Raw genomic sequence first — 18,160 nt, forward strand, 5'->3', positions numbered from 1 at the left:
ACTTATTTTCCCTACTGTAATGGGGCCCGAAACTTTGGGGCTGTAAAATGGTCACAGTAAGGGCTAGGGGGCTGCAAAAGACAGCAAATTGGGGGCAATTGCCCTGCAAACAAATGTGGATAGGGAATAAAAAAAAATCAGCTCTTCCTATTTTTGATAACCATCTAAGGTAAAGCAGACAACTGGGGTCTGGTATTATCAGGCTGAGAAAGCCCATGGTTATTTGGCCCTTCTCAACCTTAAAAATGCTGCACATTGTGCTCCTGGGTCCCATATAAGACCAGATGACGTGATGCGGCTCACCTATCACAGTAATAACAAAAGCCAACATGGTTACGGCATTAAAGTGTATGGCAAGCATTCCCCGCATGTTTATTGACTGTCTAACTTCCGCAAAACATGCAGGGTGGGAAATTGAGCATGGTGCTCAAACATCCGTGATACTCAATTGAGTAAGGCCCGTTTCACACGTCAGTGAAAAACACTGACGTTCTTCACTGACGTGTAAAACACGCACATGTCTCTCTGTGTTCCGTGATTCACGGCACACGTGGGTTGTCCATGTGCAATCCGTGATTGCATATGGACATTACTCACCTGCCTTCACTGCTGCTGTCCATGGTGCTGAAGTCTCCAGCTCTGCAGCGTCCGCCCACCGCTCTCAGCACCTACTTCCTGGTCAGGTTTTCCTGCTCTCATGAATATTCATGAGCCAGGCAGAAACTGCCGAGAGCGGAGGCTCCAGAGCGAATCGCAGGCAAGGTAAGTTGAAAATATTTAATATGTCCGTGATTTTCTGGTACGTGTTTCACTGATCACATTCGGATCACACCATAGTGTCCATAGTGTGGTCCGTGGGTCATCAGTGATGCCAGAAAAAAACTGACTTGTCTCCGTGCAGAATCACGGCCACACATGCACGCTGCACAGAGACACGTTCAGTGAAAAATCACTGATGTGTGAGCAGACGCATTGATTATAATGGGTCTGCGTATGTCAGTGATTCTGGTACGTTTTAAAAAAAAAGCACAAACGTACCAGAATCACTGACGTGTGAAAGGGGCCTAAGGAGCGTACCTGAGTACCACGATGCTAGACCGAGTATCTGTCGCGGGCGGGGAGGATGACACTGCGCTGCGCTCGCTAACGCTCGGGTCCGGCGCTGCTGCGATGGCTGCTCGGTGGCTCGAGCGGTGGGCCGGATCCGGGGACTCGAGCGGCGCTCCTCGCCCGTGAGTGAAAGGGGTGGTTGGTTTGGGGGATTTAGTCCGTGACGCCACCCACGGGTCATGGTGAAGATGGGCACCACCGCTGCTGGTGACGGGGATCCCGGGAGCAATGGTAAGGAGCAGCTGGGATGTTGGTTTCCCCCTCCGTGGGTAGTTGTTGGTGGTCCCGGGGCCCGATGAAGTGACGGGGAGGCAGGGTCAGTGAGATGCAGGGTTGCAGGGACAGCGCGGCGCGGTGCTGGATGGCACGGGTGTACTCACTCAGCAAGAAAGGTACAAAGTCCTCGGTAAACCCAACTGCTGGATGGACGGGTCCCGCAGCCAGCTGCAGTGCTTCTCCCTGGACAGGTGATGGCGGCTGTCTTTCCCTGCACCTTAATGTTCTCTTTATGACTACTATGGATTCCCAACGGTAGTCCACTCCCCGGTGTATGGGTACCGGAGGAGCCCGTTTGCCCGCAGACGCTGGCCCTTGGGTCTCTAGCCTTAGGCGGTAGCTGTATACCCTCACGGTGTGGGCTGTTGCCTTCAATCGGGACTTTTGCTGTTGTGAAACCCCTGGGGTTCCAGTCACATTCGGATCTGATTATTGTCGGCGGCTCCAAGCCTGGTCGGGGTCCGATGGCCCTGCCTGTGTGTGCTGGCTTCACTTCGCTCCCCGGTCGGTACCGGCGGGCCGTCGCCCGTCCCCAGTCCTACGGTTCCGCGTTGCTCCACCACTCCTGCAGACGGCCACCACCGTCTGCCAACTTTGCTGTTAGTGCCTGGGCCACAAACCCAGACACCCAAGTGCTTACTCCTCACTCCTCAAACTCCAAACTCTATCTGTCACTTTTCCCACCTCCAGGCCTGTGAACTCCTCGGTGGGTGGGGCCAACCGCTTAGCTCCGCCCCACCTGGTGTGGACATCAGACACTGGAGGGAGGCAACAAGGATTTTGTGTTTGGCTGGTGTCCCTGTCTAGTGGGGGTGGGGGTGTTTGGATGTTATCTTTGACGACCTGGCTAGGCCAGGGCACCACATTCCCCCTTGGTGAAATGCAGACCGTCCGTGGGCTGCCCGTCCATCACCGGTTTTATTTTTCAAAACTGTAGAAAAGATATAAATAACATGTAAAACATTTTGAACATAAGCATTTTTTGTAAGGACACTTCAAACGTTGCACATATATAACATTTTTAATAACAGACGGACGGACGGGTGTCTTCCGCTCTCCCACCCAAGCAACCTAGCCCTAATGCTGCCCCTAAGAAGTGGGCGGCATCCCTTGACCCCAGTCCAGGTTCAGGCTGCCCGAGCGGGTACGGTTACTCGCACCCGGCTGTCACTTCAGGGGACCCCACGTCCTTGGGGGACCCCTGACCCCCGGAGGATGGCCACCGGTCCTGGTGGTGGCCGGGCCCCAGCCTGCTCTGCTGCGGGCCCTTCCTCCAATCTGCATCTCCAGAGGCGGCTCCGATGGAATATCACCCCTCAACTTATTTACAAGCCCACTAGTTCGTGGGTGGCCTGCCAGTTCTCAGCCTTGTCCATGAGTAGTCTCTCATGCAGGTTATAAAACACACAGGGTCCCTCCGGGGACAACTTGCCGGCAACGGCCGGAATAAGCACGTAGACAATCAGGTAAATGTCCCGGTTCAATAAAGTCATTCAATCAAACTACTGAGGGTCCCAACGGGGGACAACTGCTTGCAACGGAGGACCGCTGCCACTACTGGGGATCACCATCACCAATTGCTTCCTCCGGATCCGCCCTAGGACTGTATGGCGGAGGTGGTGACTGTGGCGGCTCGTAGTTGTCAGGGCTCACCCTTCTCTGGACATCCATGGCGAACCAGCCTCTCTCTCCCATGTGGCAGGTATATGTGACCAACTCTCCTGCACAAAGGTCACGCTCTGGATGGCCCAGGGGCAGTCGGCTGTGCACGTCCCGCTGGGAAAAGAATGCCTCAACTCCCAAGCGGGGCTCATAAATAAACCCCCATCCTCGCCGGGGGTGCAACTGCTGGACTTGACCTTCAAAGACCGTGCCCCGAGCTTCAGGGGAGGCCCTCCGGCGGAGGGCGTTATTTGCTTCCACAGTATGGGCAGGACTGCAGCTCTCTCCCGGGCCTCTGCCTGTCGTCCCATCGGGTCTAGCCACCGCTCCCAACATGGCGGCTCCTCCAGCGCGGGGGTTGGGCCCAGCCGGTACCCCCCGATGCGGGCTACAACCGGCACTTTCTGATTAGGGGGGCACCGCTGTGTCGCGGCCTGTTTTTCTGCCTTGCAGCGGCAACCCTCCGCAGCCTCAGCCGAGGCCTGGAGTTTGGGAGCAGTCAGCGTCACCTTCCGGGCTTAAGGCGGGCTATCCTCCATCTCTGTACTAGGCGGGTGGGCTGCCGGAGCCTCTTCAAGCGCGGCCGCCTCCGGGCGGGATGACTCCCTTTTGGAAGCTGGTGTCTCCCAGGAGAGCGGGGTCGGGACTGGCCGGGCAAGTTGTCATTCGCGGGCAGCACCTGCAGGTGGATCTTTGCAGGCGGGGGTGATGTCATCTGTTGTCGGGTAAAGGAGCAGCGGGCCAGCCGGCGGGGTGGCACTGACCAATACGGGCTGCGGGGAACGCAGCTGGCTGAGCGGCGGCAGACCGGGCCCCTCGGCCGCAGCGACCGGTCCCTCTGGGACACAGGGGCGTGGGTCACTCACCCGCTCCTCCGATTCTGTTTTCGCCTCACGGGCCTGCACGGTCATCACCACTTCCACCATTCCAGCCTCCCATTCTTGCACCAGGAGTTGGAGCCGGGTCTGCAGCCTGCGGCTTAATTGGGCCACCCGAGCCTCTACCCATGCCGCTGTTCCAGGCGTGCGCCTGCTTGACGTGACAGACATCCTACTTGCTCGGCCTCCAGGAACGGGGTGTCTTGCAGAGTCCTGGCGTCCCCGCTTTCTATAGCTTCGGCTACATCAGGCAGACATACTCTCGCGCCCCCTTGGTACTCTTCAGCACTTCCGTTTGTTGGGGGCGGGGCTTCGCTTTCGCGCCTTCCCTGCTCGGAGAAGATGCTCGAGCGGGAGATTTTCGCGACAAGATGGCGGCGCTTCAAAATTTTCGGCCGGACGCCGCCGGCGGCGATCACAAGGCGCACTTCTACTGGTAAGTAGAGGGGCTCAATCCTGTTCGTGACGCCAAGTTGTCGTGGGCGGGGAGGACGCCACTGCGCTGCGCTCGCTAACGCTCGGGTCTGACGCTGCTGCGATGGCTGCTCGGTGGCTCGAGCGGTGGGCCGGATCTGGGGACTCGAGCGGCGCTCCTCGCCCATGAGTGAAAGGGGTGGTTGGTTTGGGGGATTTAGTCCGTGACGCCAACCACAGGTCGTGGTGAAGATGGGCACCACCGTTGCTGGTGACGGGGATCCCGGGAGCGATGGTAAGGAGCAGCTGGGATGTTGGTTTCCCCCTCCGTGGGTAGGGGTTGGTGGTCCCGGGGCCCGATGAAGTGACGGGGAGGCAGGGTCAGTGAGATGCAGGGTTGCAGGGACAGCATGGCGTGGTGCCGGATGGCACGAGTGTACTCACTCAGCAAGAAAGGTACAAAGTCCTCAGTAAACCAAACTGCTGGATGGATGGGTCCTGCAGCCGGCTGCAGTGTCTCTCTCCCCGGACAGGTGATGGTGGCTGTCTTTCCCTGCACCTTAATGTTCTCTTTCTGACTACTATGGATTCCCAATGGTAGTCCACTCCCCGGGGGAAGGGGACCGGAGGAGCCCGTTTGCCCGCAGACGCTGGCCCTTGGGTCTCTAGCCTTAGGCGGTAGCTGTTGCCTTCAATCGGGACTTTTGCTATTGTGAAACACCTGGGGTTCCAGTCACATTCGGATCTGACTATTGTCGGCGGCTCCAAGCCTGGTCGGGGTCCGATGGCCCTGCCTGTGTGTGCTGGCTTCACTTTGCTCCCCGGTCGGTACTGGCGGGCCGTCGCCCGTCCCCAGTCCTACGGTTCCGCGTTGCTCCACCACTCCTGCAGACGGCCACCACCGTCTGCCAACCTTGCTGTTTAGTGCCTGGGCCACAAACCCAGACACCCAAGTGCTTACTCCTCAATCCTCAAACTCCAAACTCTGTCACTTTTCCCACCTCCAGGCCTGTGAACTCCTCGGTGGGTGGGGCCAACCGCTTAGCTCCGCCGCACCTGGTGTGGACATCAGACACTGGAGGGAGGCAACAAGGATTTTGTGTTTGGCTGGTGTCCCTGTCTAGTGGGGGTGGGGGTGTTTGGATGTTATCTGTGACGACCTGGCTAGTCCAGGGTGCCACATATTAACAGTGCTGAGAGCACTCGCTCGTCAGCAATCATCTACTAAATACAGAGATACAATTTTTAAAAATAAAAGATATTCTATCAATGTTTTTTTATTTTTTGCTCACTTATACAGCGCTATTAATTACACAGCACTCTACAAATATGATCATTACTGTCCCCTTTTTGGGGCTCACAATTTAAATTTTGTATCCGTATGTCTTTGGAGCGTGGGAGGAAACCGGAGAATCCAGAGTAAACCTATGCAGACATGGGGAAAACATACAAACTCCTTGCAGATGTTGTCCTTGGTGGGATGGTGGTGACAAATTATTACTTATGGCACTGCTTTGAAATGTAACCCTTACTCAAAATATGTAAGAATTAAAAACCGTAATACTATACAATGTTTTGCACCAGGTTATGTACTCTGGAGGGCCAGGGTGTGTGTCTAAGGGGCCCTTTGCACACTACGACATCGCAGTGTGTAAATCGTTTTAACTACGATTACCGAGCGCAAAAGCATCGGTATCGTATGATCGGTGTAGTGTCGGTCATTTTCATTATTTTGGCTGGTGCGACGGTAAGATGTTGTTTCTCATTCCTGCGGCAGCACATATCGCTGTGTATGAAGTGGGAGGAGCGAGGAACATCTCCTACCTGCGTCCCGTCTGCAATGCGGAAGGAAAGAGGTGGGCGGGATGTTTACGTCCCGCTCATCTCCGCCCCTCCGCTTCTATTGGCCACCTGCCGTGTGACGTCGCTGTGACGCCACACGACCCTCCCCCTTAGGAAGGAGGCGGGTCGCCGGCCAGAGCGACGTCGCAGGGCAGGTAAGTGCATGTGAAACTGCCGTAGCGATAATATTCGCTACGGCTGCTATCACAAAATATCGCAGCTGCGACGGGGGCTGAGACTATCGCGCTCGGCATCGCAGCATCGGCTTGCGATGTCGTAGTGTGCAAAAGGCCCCTAAGGTGTACACATCAGGTTGAGAGAATGTGGGACCCAGGGCACTAAGTTGATGGAGAGCCTGTATAGATTTACGGAAACAGCATGATCCATGTTGATTGTTGGCTAATTATTGAATTGTTTTTATGAAGATCTTACAATCAATATTTCATTAATATGCTCTTTTCTTTCTTTTTTTTGCAGGGATTTATACTTTTGGACTATTTGCTACAGATATATTTGTAAATGCTGGACAAGTTGTTACAGGGAACTTGGCACCACATTTTCTTACAATTTGTAAACCCAACTACACAGCACTTGGTTGCCACCAGCTTACACAGTTCATCACAGATGCCAATGCTTGCACTGGAAATGCAGACCTTGTACTCAAAGCAAGGAGAACATTTCCATCCAAAGAAGCAGCTCTCAGTATATATGGAGCAATGTATCTGGCTGTGAGTAAAACTTGACAATTATTATTAACTAATACTATATACCGATGTTCACAAAATGTTGACAAATTTTCTTCGAATATTAAAATTGAGTTCTCCGTTTAATATTTTAAAGTGAGTACAAATTATCTACTTTGCCAAAAGTTCAAGGTTTATACAAGGGATGAGATAAAGCCATGGGAAGAATGGCTTCACACAGAGTTTTCCCCCTTTTTGATGTAATTTTCACTTATCTTTTGAGGCTCATGGTGGAAAGGTTTTCGTCAAAATGACAAACAAACACAGCCTTTCTCTGGCATCAGGCAATATAATGAAACATCCACCTATTTGCAAATGTAAGCTCATCTGTACAGTTCATGCTCGAAAGATAAGTGGCCAGCTCGCAGTTCAGGATTACCAGTGTGAGGGTTAAGGCCCCGTTACACGCAACAACATCGCTAACGAGATGTCGCTGGGGTCACGGAATTTGTGACGCACATCCGTCCTCGTTAGCGACGTCGTTCTGTGTGACACTTACGAGTGACCGCTAACAATCCCAAATATTCACCAAATCGTTGATTGTTGAAACGTCGTTCATTTTCAAAATATCGTTGCTCGTTTGGGACGCAGGTTGTTCGTCATTCCTGAGGCAGCATACATCGCTACGTGTGACACCCCGGGAATGACGAACAACAGCGTTCCTGCGTCCTCCGGCAACGAGGTGGGAGTGACGTTCATGCGGCTGCTCTCCGCCCCTCCGCTTCTATTGGTGGCCCGCTGTGTGACGTTGCTGTGACGCCGCACGAACCGCCCCCTTAAAAAAGAGGTTGTTCGCCGGCCACAGCGACGTCGTTAGGAAGGTAAGTTCATGTGACGCGTACCGGCAATATTGTTCACCACGGGCAGCGATTTGCACGTGACGCACAAACGACGGGGGCGGGTGCTATCGCTAGCAACATCGCTAGCGATGTCGCTGCGTGTAAAGCAGCCTTTACTCTCAGCTGTAGTGCAGGATCCACACCAAGGCCAGTATTCTTCACATTCAATGGTTTTCTCCCAGCTCCAAGAATGTTCAGAGACAGGACCAACTGGCCAACCTTAAATTGACTTGCTCTCCCTGAGACATAATTCAGATAGTTTGTTCTTAGCTGCCACCTGCAGCTCCCTCAGAGACTCGCTATCCCTGAGACTAAATTTGGACACACTCTGTCCTAGCTGTTGATCCTACTGACAGATATGCATGTGGATGTTAGTGTAACATTTCACTCTCATCAACCTCAAGTGCATCGCAAGCAACACTAGATCTTTGGTCAGGGAAGCTGACTAGTGTGTATTGAGTTGTTCCCTGAAGTACAGGTAAGGCTGCTTTCACACATCAGGTTTTTGCTGTGCGGCACAATCCGGCGCTTTGCAGAAAAAACGCATCCGTTTTTTTTGCCGCCGGGTGCGGTTTTTCCTCATAGACTTTTATTAGCGCCGTATGTACTCGCGTTTGATCCGTTTTTTACAGATTGCGGCAAAAATAGTCACTCCGGCAGCCGCACAGGACGCAGAGAGGGACATTTTTTGCCAGCATCAAAAAACTGCATAGCGCCGCATGTGGCGCTGTGCGGCATGGTGTATAATGAAAGTCTATGCACGCCGAATCCAGTGGCATGCATCAAACGCCGGAAGCATGTACCAGATTCGGTTTTTACTTCTGAGCATGCCCAGAAGTAATTTAAATTCATTGCTTGTCATAAAATCACTCACTCTCTCTCTCCCTCTCACTCACTCACTCACTCACTCACTCATTCACTCCCTCTCACCCACTCACCGATTACCTGAGAGGCGCTGCACTGCTGTCACACTGCTGGCAGCTTCTCCTGATTTGAAAATGCCAGCCGCCCATTATTCAATCTCGTATTCACTGCTTTCCCCGCCCACCGGCACCTATGATTGGTTGCAGTCAGACACGCCCCCATGCTGAGTGACAGCTGTCTCACTGCAAGCAATCACAGCCGCCGGTGGGCAGGTCTATATCTTGCGGTAAAACAACTAAATAAATAATTTAAAAAAAAAAACGGCGTGCAGTCCCCCCCAATTTTGATACCAGCCAAGATAAAGCCACACGGCTGAAGGCTGGTATTCTCAGGATGGGGAGCCCCACGTTATGGGGAGCCCCCCAGCCTAACAATATCAGCAAGCAGCCACCCGGAATTGTCGCATCCGTTAGATGTGACAGTCCCGGGACTCTACCCAGCTCATCCCGAATTGCCCTGGTGCGGTGGCAATCGGGGTAATAAGGGGTTAATCATGGCAGGCATCTATGAGACACCCCCAATGATTAACCTATAAGTGAAAGTAAAAAAACACATAAACCTCAAAAAATACTTTATTTGGAATAAAAGACAAAAAAACACCCTCTTTCACCATTTTATTAAAATCCCCAAATACCCCTCCAGGTCCGACGTAATCCACAGAGGTTCCCCGACGCTTTCAGCTCTGCTACATGAAGCTGACAGGAGCGGCAGTAGAACACCGCCGCTCTCTATCAGCTGCACGTAGCAACTGAAGGGAGTCGCGCTGTCAGCGGGGACGTCACTGTGGTAGTGTCGGGGTGTGTGCAGTGATGATGCGTGCGGGAGTGCCTGCGTGTGTGGTGATGATGCGTGCGAGAGTGCCTGTGTGTGCAGTGATGATGGGGTCTCTCCCTCTCTCTCAGCTTAAAAAAACAAACAAAAACGGATCCGTTTTTTTACCGGATCCGTCGCATCAGTTTTTACACAATCTGAGACGGATCCGTTGCATCAGGCACAAACCAGATTGTGCTTGATTGCAAAAAACTGATGTGTGAAAGTAGCCTAAAGCGGGCTTTACACACTACGATATTGCTAGCAATTGCTAGCGATATCGTACGCAAAAGCACCCGCCCCCGTTGTGCATGCGATTTTGTGTGATCGCTGCCGCAGCGAACATTATCGCTACGGCAGAGTCACACGCACTTACCTGGTCGGCGGCGTCGCTGTGACTGCCGAACAATCCCTCCCTCAACGGGGAGGGACGTTCGGCATCCCAGCGACGTCACCGCGACGTCACTAAGCGGCCAGCCAAACAAAGTGGAGGGGCGGAGATGAGTGGGACGTAACATCCCGCCCACCCTCTTCCTTCCGCATTGCGGCCGGCGGCAGGTAAGGAGACGTTACTCACTCCTGCGGTGTCATACACAGCGATGTGTGCTGCCGCAGGAGCGACGAACCACATCGATAATCAACCATTACCGATTTTTGTTTTTGGGACGACCTCTCCATGGTGAACGATTTTCACTATTTTTGAGGTCGCTTAAGGTCGCTGGTAAGTGTCACACGCTGCGATATCGTTAATGACGCCAGATGTGCGTCACTAACAACATGACCCCGACGATAAAACATTAACGATATCGTAGTGTGTAAAGCCCCCTTAAGTGTGGAGGTTGTGTGAGCGGAGATGTGTGCATCAGCCAGCTAGTAGCATTAGAACATTGGGATATTTAATATGTTTACATTACACAGCACAACATCAAAAAATTGTCTGCTACTGGGCAAAAAACGTGTCCTATACTAAATCGAGTCTACAGATTCCAAATCTGAAGTCAGAATTGTAACACATCAGGAAATGTTTTCATGCATACATTTGCCCAAATAAATTAAGCACTTGGAAAGCATAGAAGAATTTTGTACAGAACAAATTGTACTCAATAATTACCTGATCTACATCAAAGTTTTCATAGTACACAGTTCTGAAAATGTAATGATTTAACAAAAATGTAAAAGCCTTACTTGAGCAAGGCCAAGTACTGTTAAAGTACTTCAGGCATCTGCTTTTGCATTTGTTAGCGGCCATTTACCCTTTGTAAAGATCAGCAGTTGTCCTGTCATGATCCAGGATGAGTATTCTCTGCTCCAGAGTTTCCCAGACCAGGCCTGGTCATGTCAGGAGTTAACTCTCATCAGCCTCGTTCTGGGTCGCTGCACCTGCATTTCTGTGCTGGTTATTTTTTACTCTGCAGCCTGTGACTGGCTCTGGTGAGATTTCCTCTTTGATCTGACTCAGTAATCGTGCCCTGACCTGTACCCTTTGCCATTCATCTGTCTGTCACAGTCCCTGACTTCTCGCTCCTGTCATTTGTAATCCCATTTTGGTTCATCCTCTTCCCGTGTTTGTGTCTCCTCACCCTCCAGTCTTGCCTTCTGTTCCCTGTGCCCTTTGTGTTCCCCTCTGCATACCTGATCTCCCGACATCCAACCTCATTTCTGTTTTATGACCTGATCTTGATTCTCCCTCTGCACTTACTTGACTTCCCGGCCAGACCCTGACTGCTTGACTACTCTTTTGCCCCCTGGTGGTTCGCCTGTGAACTGCCTTCTGAAGTTACTCTGCTGTACTTCAGCCTCCCTTCTCTTACAGTGTTACTTTGACTCTCCTTCACTACACTGCTGCCACCTAGTGGGGAATATGCTCTACTACTTACCAGACCTTTGTACAGCGTGACAGTACAAATCAACTCTGTTCTCGACTGAGTGGCCACTGTCTCATTTTGTAATAATTGCTGTCATCATGACTGTTCCATAGGCACCAGAAACACATATGCTTTGTGTAACCTAACTGTAGGTCAAGCAGCAGTGCTACTACTTTTAGGTCAGCACAAATGTTCCATTTATGCTCTGATTAATCAATCAATTTAAAAATGAGCTATATAAAAGCGTAGGTCTTTTTCATTCCAACCACATAAGCTAATGGAACAGATAGTTTTTCTTTACTATTGTGCAACAAGACAGCTTTCAAACTTGTTTTGCTAGAGTCTATGAATACCTTTCATTCATCGGGAAAATGTGTACCATCCAACTCCATCATAAGACCATTTACAGCTGTACACAAACAGACATCATTTCCATTGCATACTATTCAGCAACTTGGTATTTCGATGACAAAAATGTGAAGTTTTGGTTCCTCGTTATAGCAAATTACATTCTCAAAGTGAAGAAGCTAGCAGTTCTGGCTTTTCTTTAGATAATGACAGATCTCTTATCAGATCATCTAAATCGGATTGGCTCAGCAAGTGAGGCTGACCTTCTGGTTGCCCTGGATCAGGAAATACATCATGGCAGTCAACATCTTCTTCATCAGTATCAAAACCATCAGTTTCAATTGCCGTTCCTGCTGCTGGAGGGGCAGACACTGCATTCTGTACATCGTGTGGTACTAGTTTAAAAGCAGATACAGAATTAGTGACTTGTTTTTCTTTGAACATCTGAGCAGTCTGGTGATTTTTCTGTTCACACCTCACCTTCGGCACTGCACAAAGCCATTCTTTTCATTTTACCATTCAACCACTGCATTAGCTCAGGGTAACACAGTGCAACAAACATGAGGTGCCCAGCTTTTTTCTTGGTCTCCAATTTAACAAAGTAATACTTGTAAACAATATGCACTCACTTTGTCAGATTCTTGCACTAAGCATAAGACGTAAATTTGCCTACAAAGGTACCGTGTTTTTCCAAAAATAAGACACTGTCTTATAATGGGGGGTTTTTTTTGCTTCGAAAAAACACCAGGGCTTGTTGTCAGGTAGGTCTTATTTTTGGGGAACCACGGTTGACGGTAAGTTTTCTACCCCACCCTCCCAAAAAAAAGCCAGAACCAGAACCCCCTTCCCATGAGAATCACACTTACCAGACCCCGGACATCTGTGTCACTCCCAGGTCCTCCTGCGATCTTCGGCAGGTGGTCCCAGCAGGTATGCTCCACACGGTCATCCCCTGCTTCTGGCCGACACGCGCATACTTTAGATCACATGCGCTCACACGCACTCTTACTCATATACACACACAATCACAAATCAAGTTGCAGACACAATCATGCATCAGATCGCACACACACACACACACACACACTCTCCCCATCCAGCGATATGAATTGCTTTTGGCCAACAGGGGAAGAAAGGACGCAGTGCAGTGGAGTGCGAGGTCCTGCAGTGGAACGCATGGAGGACTCGGTGGTGGAACACATCGATGCATTTCACTGCAGGTCCTCTATGCGTTCCACAGCACTGCATCCCAGTATTCTTTGCCGGCCACAAACTATCTGTATCACCTGATGTGGTGAGTGTGTGTGTTTGTGATCTAATGTGGGTGTGTATTCCACCGCAAGTCTTCCCGTTCGGCATCTGGTGAGTATGATTGGGGTTCTTCTGTCTTCTTTCTTTTGGGGGTGTCTGCTTTCTATAATGAAGTGTCCTGCAGCATTCTTTAACTTTTTTTAGCTACATGGACACTTCATTATTAAACCGCCACTAGGGTTTATTTCCAGTATAGGGTTAATATTTAAGCCTTACGCCGAAAATGCTGAAAATTCCTACTAGGGCTTATTTTTGGGGGAGGGCTTATTTTTGGAAAAACACAGTAGCAGAAATTGTCTGGATTGCATCCAACCGTCTTAAGTTTCAAAACTAATAGCACTATAACAGATGATTTTATTGAATGCTGTCCAGTTTGCCTTATACTTACTGCTGACATCAGCCGATAGACCTGCAGAGCGCATCCGGGCATGTCCATTGGCATATTTTCAATATATAATGCATTAATTTAATATTATAAGTGAATAGGCTTTGTATGTATAACGTTAATATCTGGATGTGTCGGGCAAATTCGGAGTTGATATTTGGAATCAGGACGTTTAATTTAGTAGAAATCCCGTTTTCCTCTCAGTAGCAAAATAATTGTGTTATTTATATTTAAAATAGTTTTAAATTTCAAACGTTGTGTTTGTTATCGAAGTACCTATGAGGATCATCTCTATTTGTAATAGCAATTAGAATATATCCAGCAACGCACTGTAAATTCAACTGTCATAAAACTCAGCAATGACAGCCCAACGATCTAATGGAATTTAATTTCCTCCTGTCTGTTACATTGAATTAGTGGAGATGTTTAGCTTCATATTCACCATGATGAGATCGAATTGCCACATTCCAAGCAGAGAGCAGAGGGCACACACTCTCATTACATTCTTTCATATGTTATTGGCAGTTTTCCTGCAGTTTTATATCATTTTATTATTCTTCTTAATAATCCTTATTTACTGATCTTCCCTGATTTGCTGGTTTTACAGTTCATCTTGAGTTCAATACTTTCTGACATTGCCGCAATATTGCCTCAAGTGCTTAAAGGGAATCTGTCAGCAGGTTTTTGCTATGTGAGCTGAAGCCAGCATGCTGGCGAGGTTAAAAAATAAAAATCAACTATGCCTCTTATCAGGCTCCGTGCTGTTGTTTAGTTTAATTAAAGGCTTTAGCACTTGGTAATTATCATTTCTAGGTCTAGCTTGTATGTGCATGGCAGCCCGGCATGCCCACTCCTCTGACTGACACCTCACTGTCAATATACAATATCTATTGAGAGCCTGGTGTGGGTGCGACATCTGCCTTAGCAGTGCTATGTGTGGCGCCCCTGAGGGTCCAGTTGCCACAGAGGTACTGCACCTCAGCCAGGGGTGTGGTACCCTGTTCCCTGGTAAGGAGGGGTCACAGGCCGTTCTCCACACACACTCACAGCATAGACACACCACTCAGGCCAGGGTTAGGGTAAGATTGCTCCTAAAGGAAAGCACAGTCCCGGAGTCAGTCTGAGGTGGGGCTTAGGTAGTGGGTGGAACTGGTAGAAGAACAGTGTAGAGAACGAGGTGCGACACAGTCAGGCCCTACCGCCGTGACTTCCCCAAACAGAACCACCCCAGTTCCGAGTGCCCCCACGGCCCTGTTGGGCATGTCACATGACTTAAGTTAAAAATTCAGATTGTATCAGAATGGCTGAAACCAGTAATCTCAGTAATACACCGTTGGATTCAGGATCTCTTTGCCTACATCATGCTGCTTTCAGATGAGGTAGCAAAAACCTGCTGACAGATTCCCTTTAACCCTAGAACGCGCAACCATAGAAATCTACAATAGAAAACAAGTAACCTAGCAGGCCTGCGAGGCCCCAGGTATGCGTTCTAGGGTTAATAAATAGTTATGAGAAAAATGAAAGCAGAAGAATATTTGTAGTGAGCAAATACATCTTATGCAACTATTTTATGCTCTCAATTTCAAAACTTGAGCAAAGCAACTACCTGCAGTGATGAATGTATTCCTTTGCATGTAAAACTGTAAACAACCGTTGAAGAGAACTAAGTCAATTATTCTTTATTGTGTATAACTAGCGGCTCATTAGTATCCACTGTCACATTCACATACCGGCCCATCTTCTGATATTATACAGAGAAGCAATATCCTCGAGTAACCTTCTGAACTTCTTTATGCCTACTGACATTTCTAACATTGTGTTACACAGAGCAAGGACTTGACTTTTTCCTATCATTAGTCACCACGAGAAAGAGATATTTCCTAATTGGTGAGTCCATTCAGACTGACATCCCACTATCACAAAACAAAATTGAAACTAACAATGACCGACTAGTACAGAGGGGGCAAGGCCATACCCTTGTGGGGTAACATTCTGTATGATGATTCTGAAGGAAACAGTAGGTTTGGTGGGTTGCGGCAGCATCGGCGGTGATGACGGTGAAGGGGGTCATTGCAGGCTGAAAGCTTTCTTGACGAGATGGGTTTTCAAGTTCCATTTGACGGTTCTGAATGTGGCAGATAATTGGACACATAGGGCCAGAGAAATCCAAAAGATTGGGATACTTGGGAGAAATCTTAGAAGCAATTGGGTGAGGAATCTATAAGTGTGAAGGAGAGACTATTCGGAGGACCAATAAATCCATGAAGCTCCAATCTAGATTACTAAGGGGGGAATTGATGAAGACTGGGATTTCATTCACCAATCTTGAACCAAGCACCCACTAGGACAAGGTGAGACATGTTTATTAAGGCATATCAGTATACAACAGAAAAGAATCATCATATACTGTTTTTTCGTTATGTAATTGTTTATTAAGACATATGGCACATCATTAAACTGGGCGTACCAGAAAATCAAATTCTTCCCCTCTTTCGAAGCCCATGGCAAAGTGAGAAAGCTGGAGCTTAAAGTTCTTGCAAATATCTCATGCTTCAAATTGTGTTACTTTTTGATGCTAGAAGACTGGTATGGAACAAAATATAACTTCCCAACCAAGAACCCTGAATTTTGGAGTAAGCTAGTAATGACGAACCATGTGGAGTGGGGTCCTTGATAGGTTATGTTGCCAAGAATCCAATGGGATGAAGCTGACAAGAGCTGGGTCCCTTTTCTACAAAGGTCTGTTTAGCAGCCACTTGAATTTATTCTACGGCATTTATACTCTTGATGCTTTGATGCTCTGTTGCTTTTGATACTTATTAAAGGGGTTGTACACTGCTGGATAACCCCTTCAGAATGCTACAGTGCCCCATATTAAAAAAAAAAAATACCCACCTCTGAGGCAGGCACCTTTTCAGCTATGACGGTGCTGTGTCTGTGACCACTGATCGACTGCTGCCTTCAAAGTTCCATTAGCTGGATAAAATGCAGGATGGCCCCCATCAAGGTACTCCTCTGAAGCTCAACTATAGACTGACCTTCAAAAAAAACCATGTACTGCAGTACTGAAATATTGCAATATATAATATTAACAATCAAACGATTGCAGGGTATATTACTCCTAGGGGAACTAAAAAATTAATTTAAAAAAAAAAAAAAATATATATATATACATGTAAAAGTTTAAACCCTCTTCCCCTCCCCCCCTTTTCACAGTTTTAAATAAATAAATATAATTGGTATCAACACATTCATATAAGTTCAGACTATAAAAAAAATTACAATATTTAGAATCTACAATGAACTATGAAAAGAAAAATCTGGATTTACGAGTATTCAATCATGGCAGTTTACAAAAAATATGGAATACAAAGTGATTAATTTTTCTTATGTACTCCAAAATTATATCAGTAAAAACTGCAGCTTGACCTGCAAAAAAAACCCAAGCTGTCAAAAAGTTGTGAATTTGAGAAAATGGTGACACAAAATGTGAGGTTATACCTGGTGCAATTAGAGGCTGACCCACCAGGTGTCGCCAAAGCACTAACAGACAGGAACGGTCGGGAAGAAACACTACGTGGCGCAAAACCTAGTGGACAGTAGTCAAACAGGCCAAGGTCGATGCACAGAGAGGTAACGTCAGGACAATAAGGAAAACTGAGACAGAGTCAGAGAGCTAGCCGAAGTCAGTGCACAGGGGGATTCAGTCATTAAGTAGGGATGAGATTAGTCCACAAGGATGGAAATGAATGGAGAAGGTGAGTTAGACAGAGGGAGATACACGGGGGGAGGTCAGAACACTGGGACGAGCGGGACGGAATCAGGAGATGAGATGGAAAGGGGTCACAGAGGGGTCAGGGACTGCAGACACGGGCAGAGGGAGGAAGTCGGGAGAGACGGAGGATAGTGGGACAAGATCAAGGAAGACACAAGCAAATCAGAGCCGAGTACTTGACGAAACCGGAAATATCACTGGCTGCAGTGCAGCAGGATCGGCTCCGTAATAAAGCGGAGTGGGAGTCAAAATCAAGGCCCTAGCTCAGGGAGAGGCCGAAAACCCAAGGGGGAGGGGGGGGCAAAAGGGTAAGCCAGCTCTGCGGGAAGCCGGCTTACAGAGCAAAAGCGTGAAATGTTCTCTGAAGAATGGCGTCCTGATGAGCATGGTCATCACACAAATCATTTTGTTTTTCTGCAAATTTCACATTTTTTTTATTTAGGGGAATAAAAATCTATAGGTCTAGCATCTCTGTAATCCTTCTGACCTGAAAAATCGTGTTTCCAGGTTTTTGCAGTACAATGAGAAATGTTGAAATTGCAGGGTTTTTTTTCACAATTCTAATCCATTTTTTTCATATTTTTCCATACATGATCCAGTGAAATGAATGGCGTCACTAAAAATTAAAACTCGCCCTGCAAAAACACGTCTCCACATACCTATATTAATGAAAAATAATTAGTTATTGTTATTGGAAGAAGAGGATGAAAAAACAAAAAAAAAATAAAAAATGAAAAATCCTCTTGACCCAAAGGGGTTATATCTAAGCACAGTTTGATGCACTACAAAATAAAAAAAAATCCTTCTGCAAATAGCATGTTTTGCCATTGGATCTTCCCAAAGAGCAAAGAACAGATGTAAACAACTCCGGCCTCTTATGGCTTATTGAAACAAGCTTTACTGAATTAAATATGGGATGAATGAGGATGAAGATGAAAGTGACCTTGCTCGGTATATTGGAGCAATGCAGAACAGTTC

The 18,160-nt window shown here is 48.3% G+C and overlaps 1 protein-coding gene across 1 annotated transcript in view; it reads left to right on the top strand.

The window, feature by feature from the left end:
• PLPPR5 (phospholipid phosphatase related 5) overlaps window positions 1-18,160 on the top strand; it is a 325,748-nt gene that overhangs the window by 182,843 nt on the left and 124,745 nt on the right. The window contains exon 3 of the mRNA XM_075320076.1: window positions 6,660-6,910. Coding sequence (XP_075176191.1) covers window positions 6,660-6,910 — 251 coding nt within the window. The remainder of the gene's footprint in view (window positions 1-6,659; window positions 6,911-18,160) is intronic.

This window comes from Anomaloglossus baeobatrachus, chromosome 8 (assembly GCF_048569485.1).
Source record: "Anomaloglossus baeobatrachus isolate aAnoBae1 chromosome 8, aAnoBae1.hap1, whole genome shotgun sequence".
NCBI lineage: Eukaryota > Metazoa > Chordata > Amphibia > Anura > Aromobatidae > Anomaloglossus > Anomaloglossus baeobatrachus.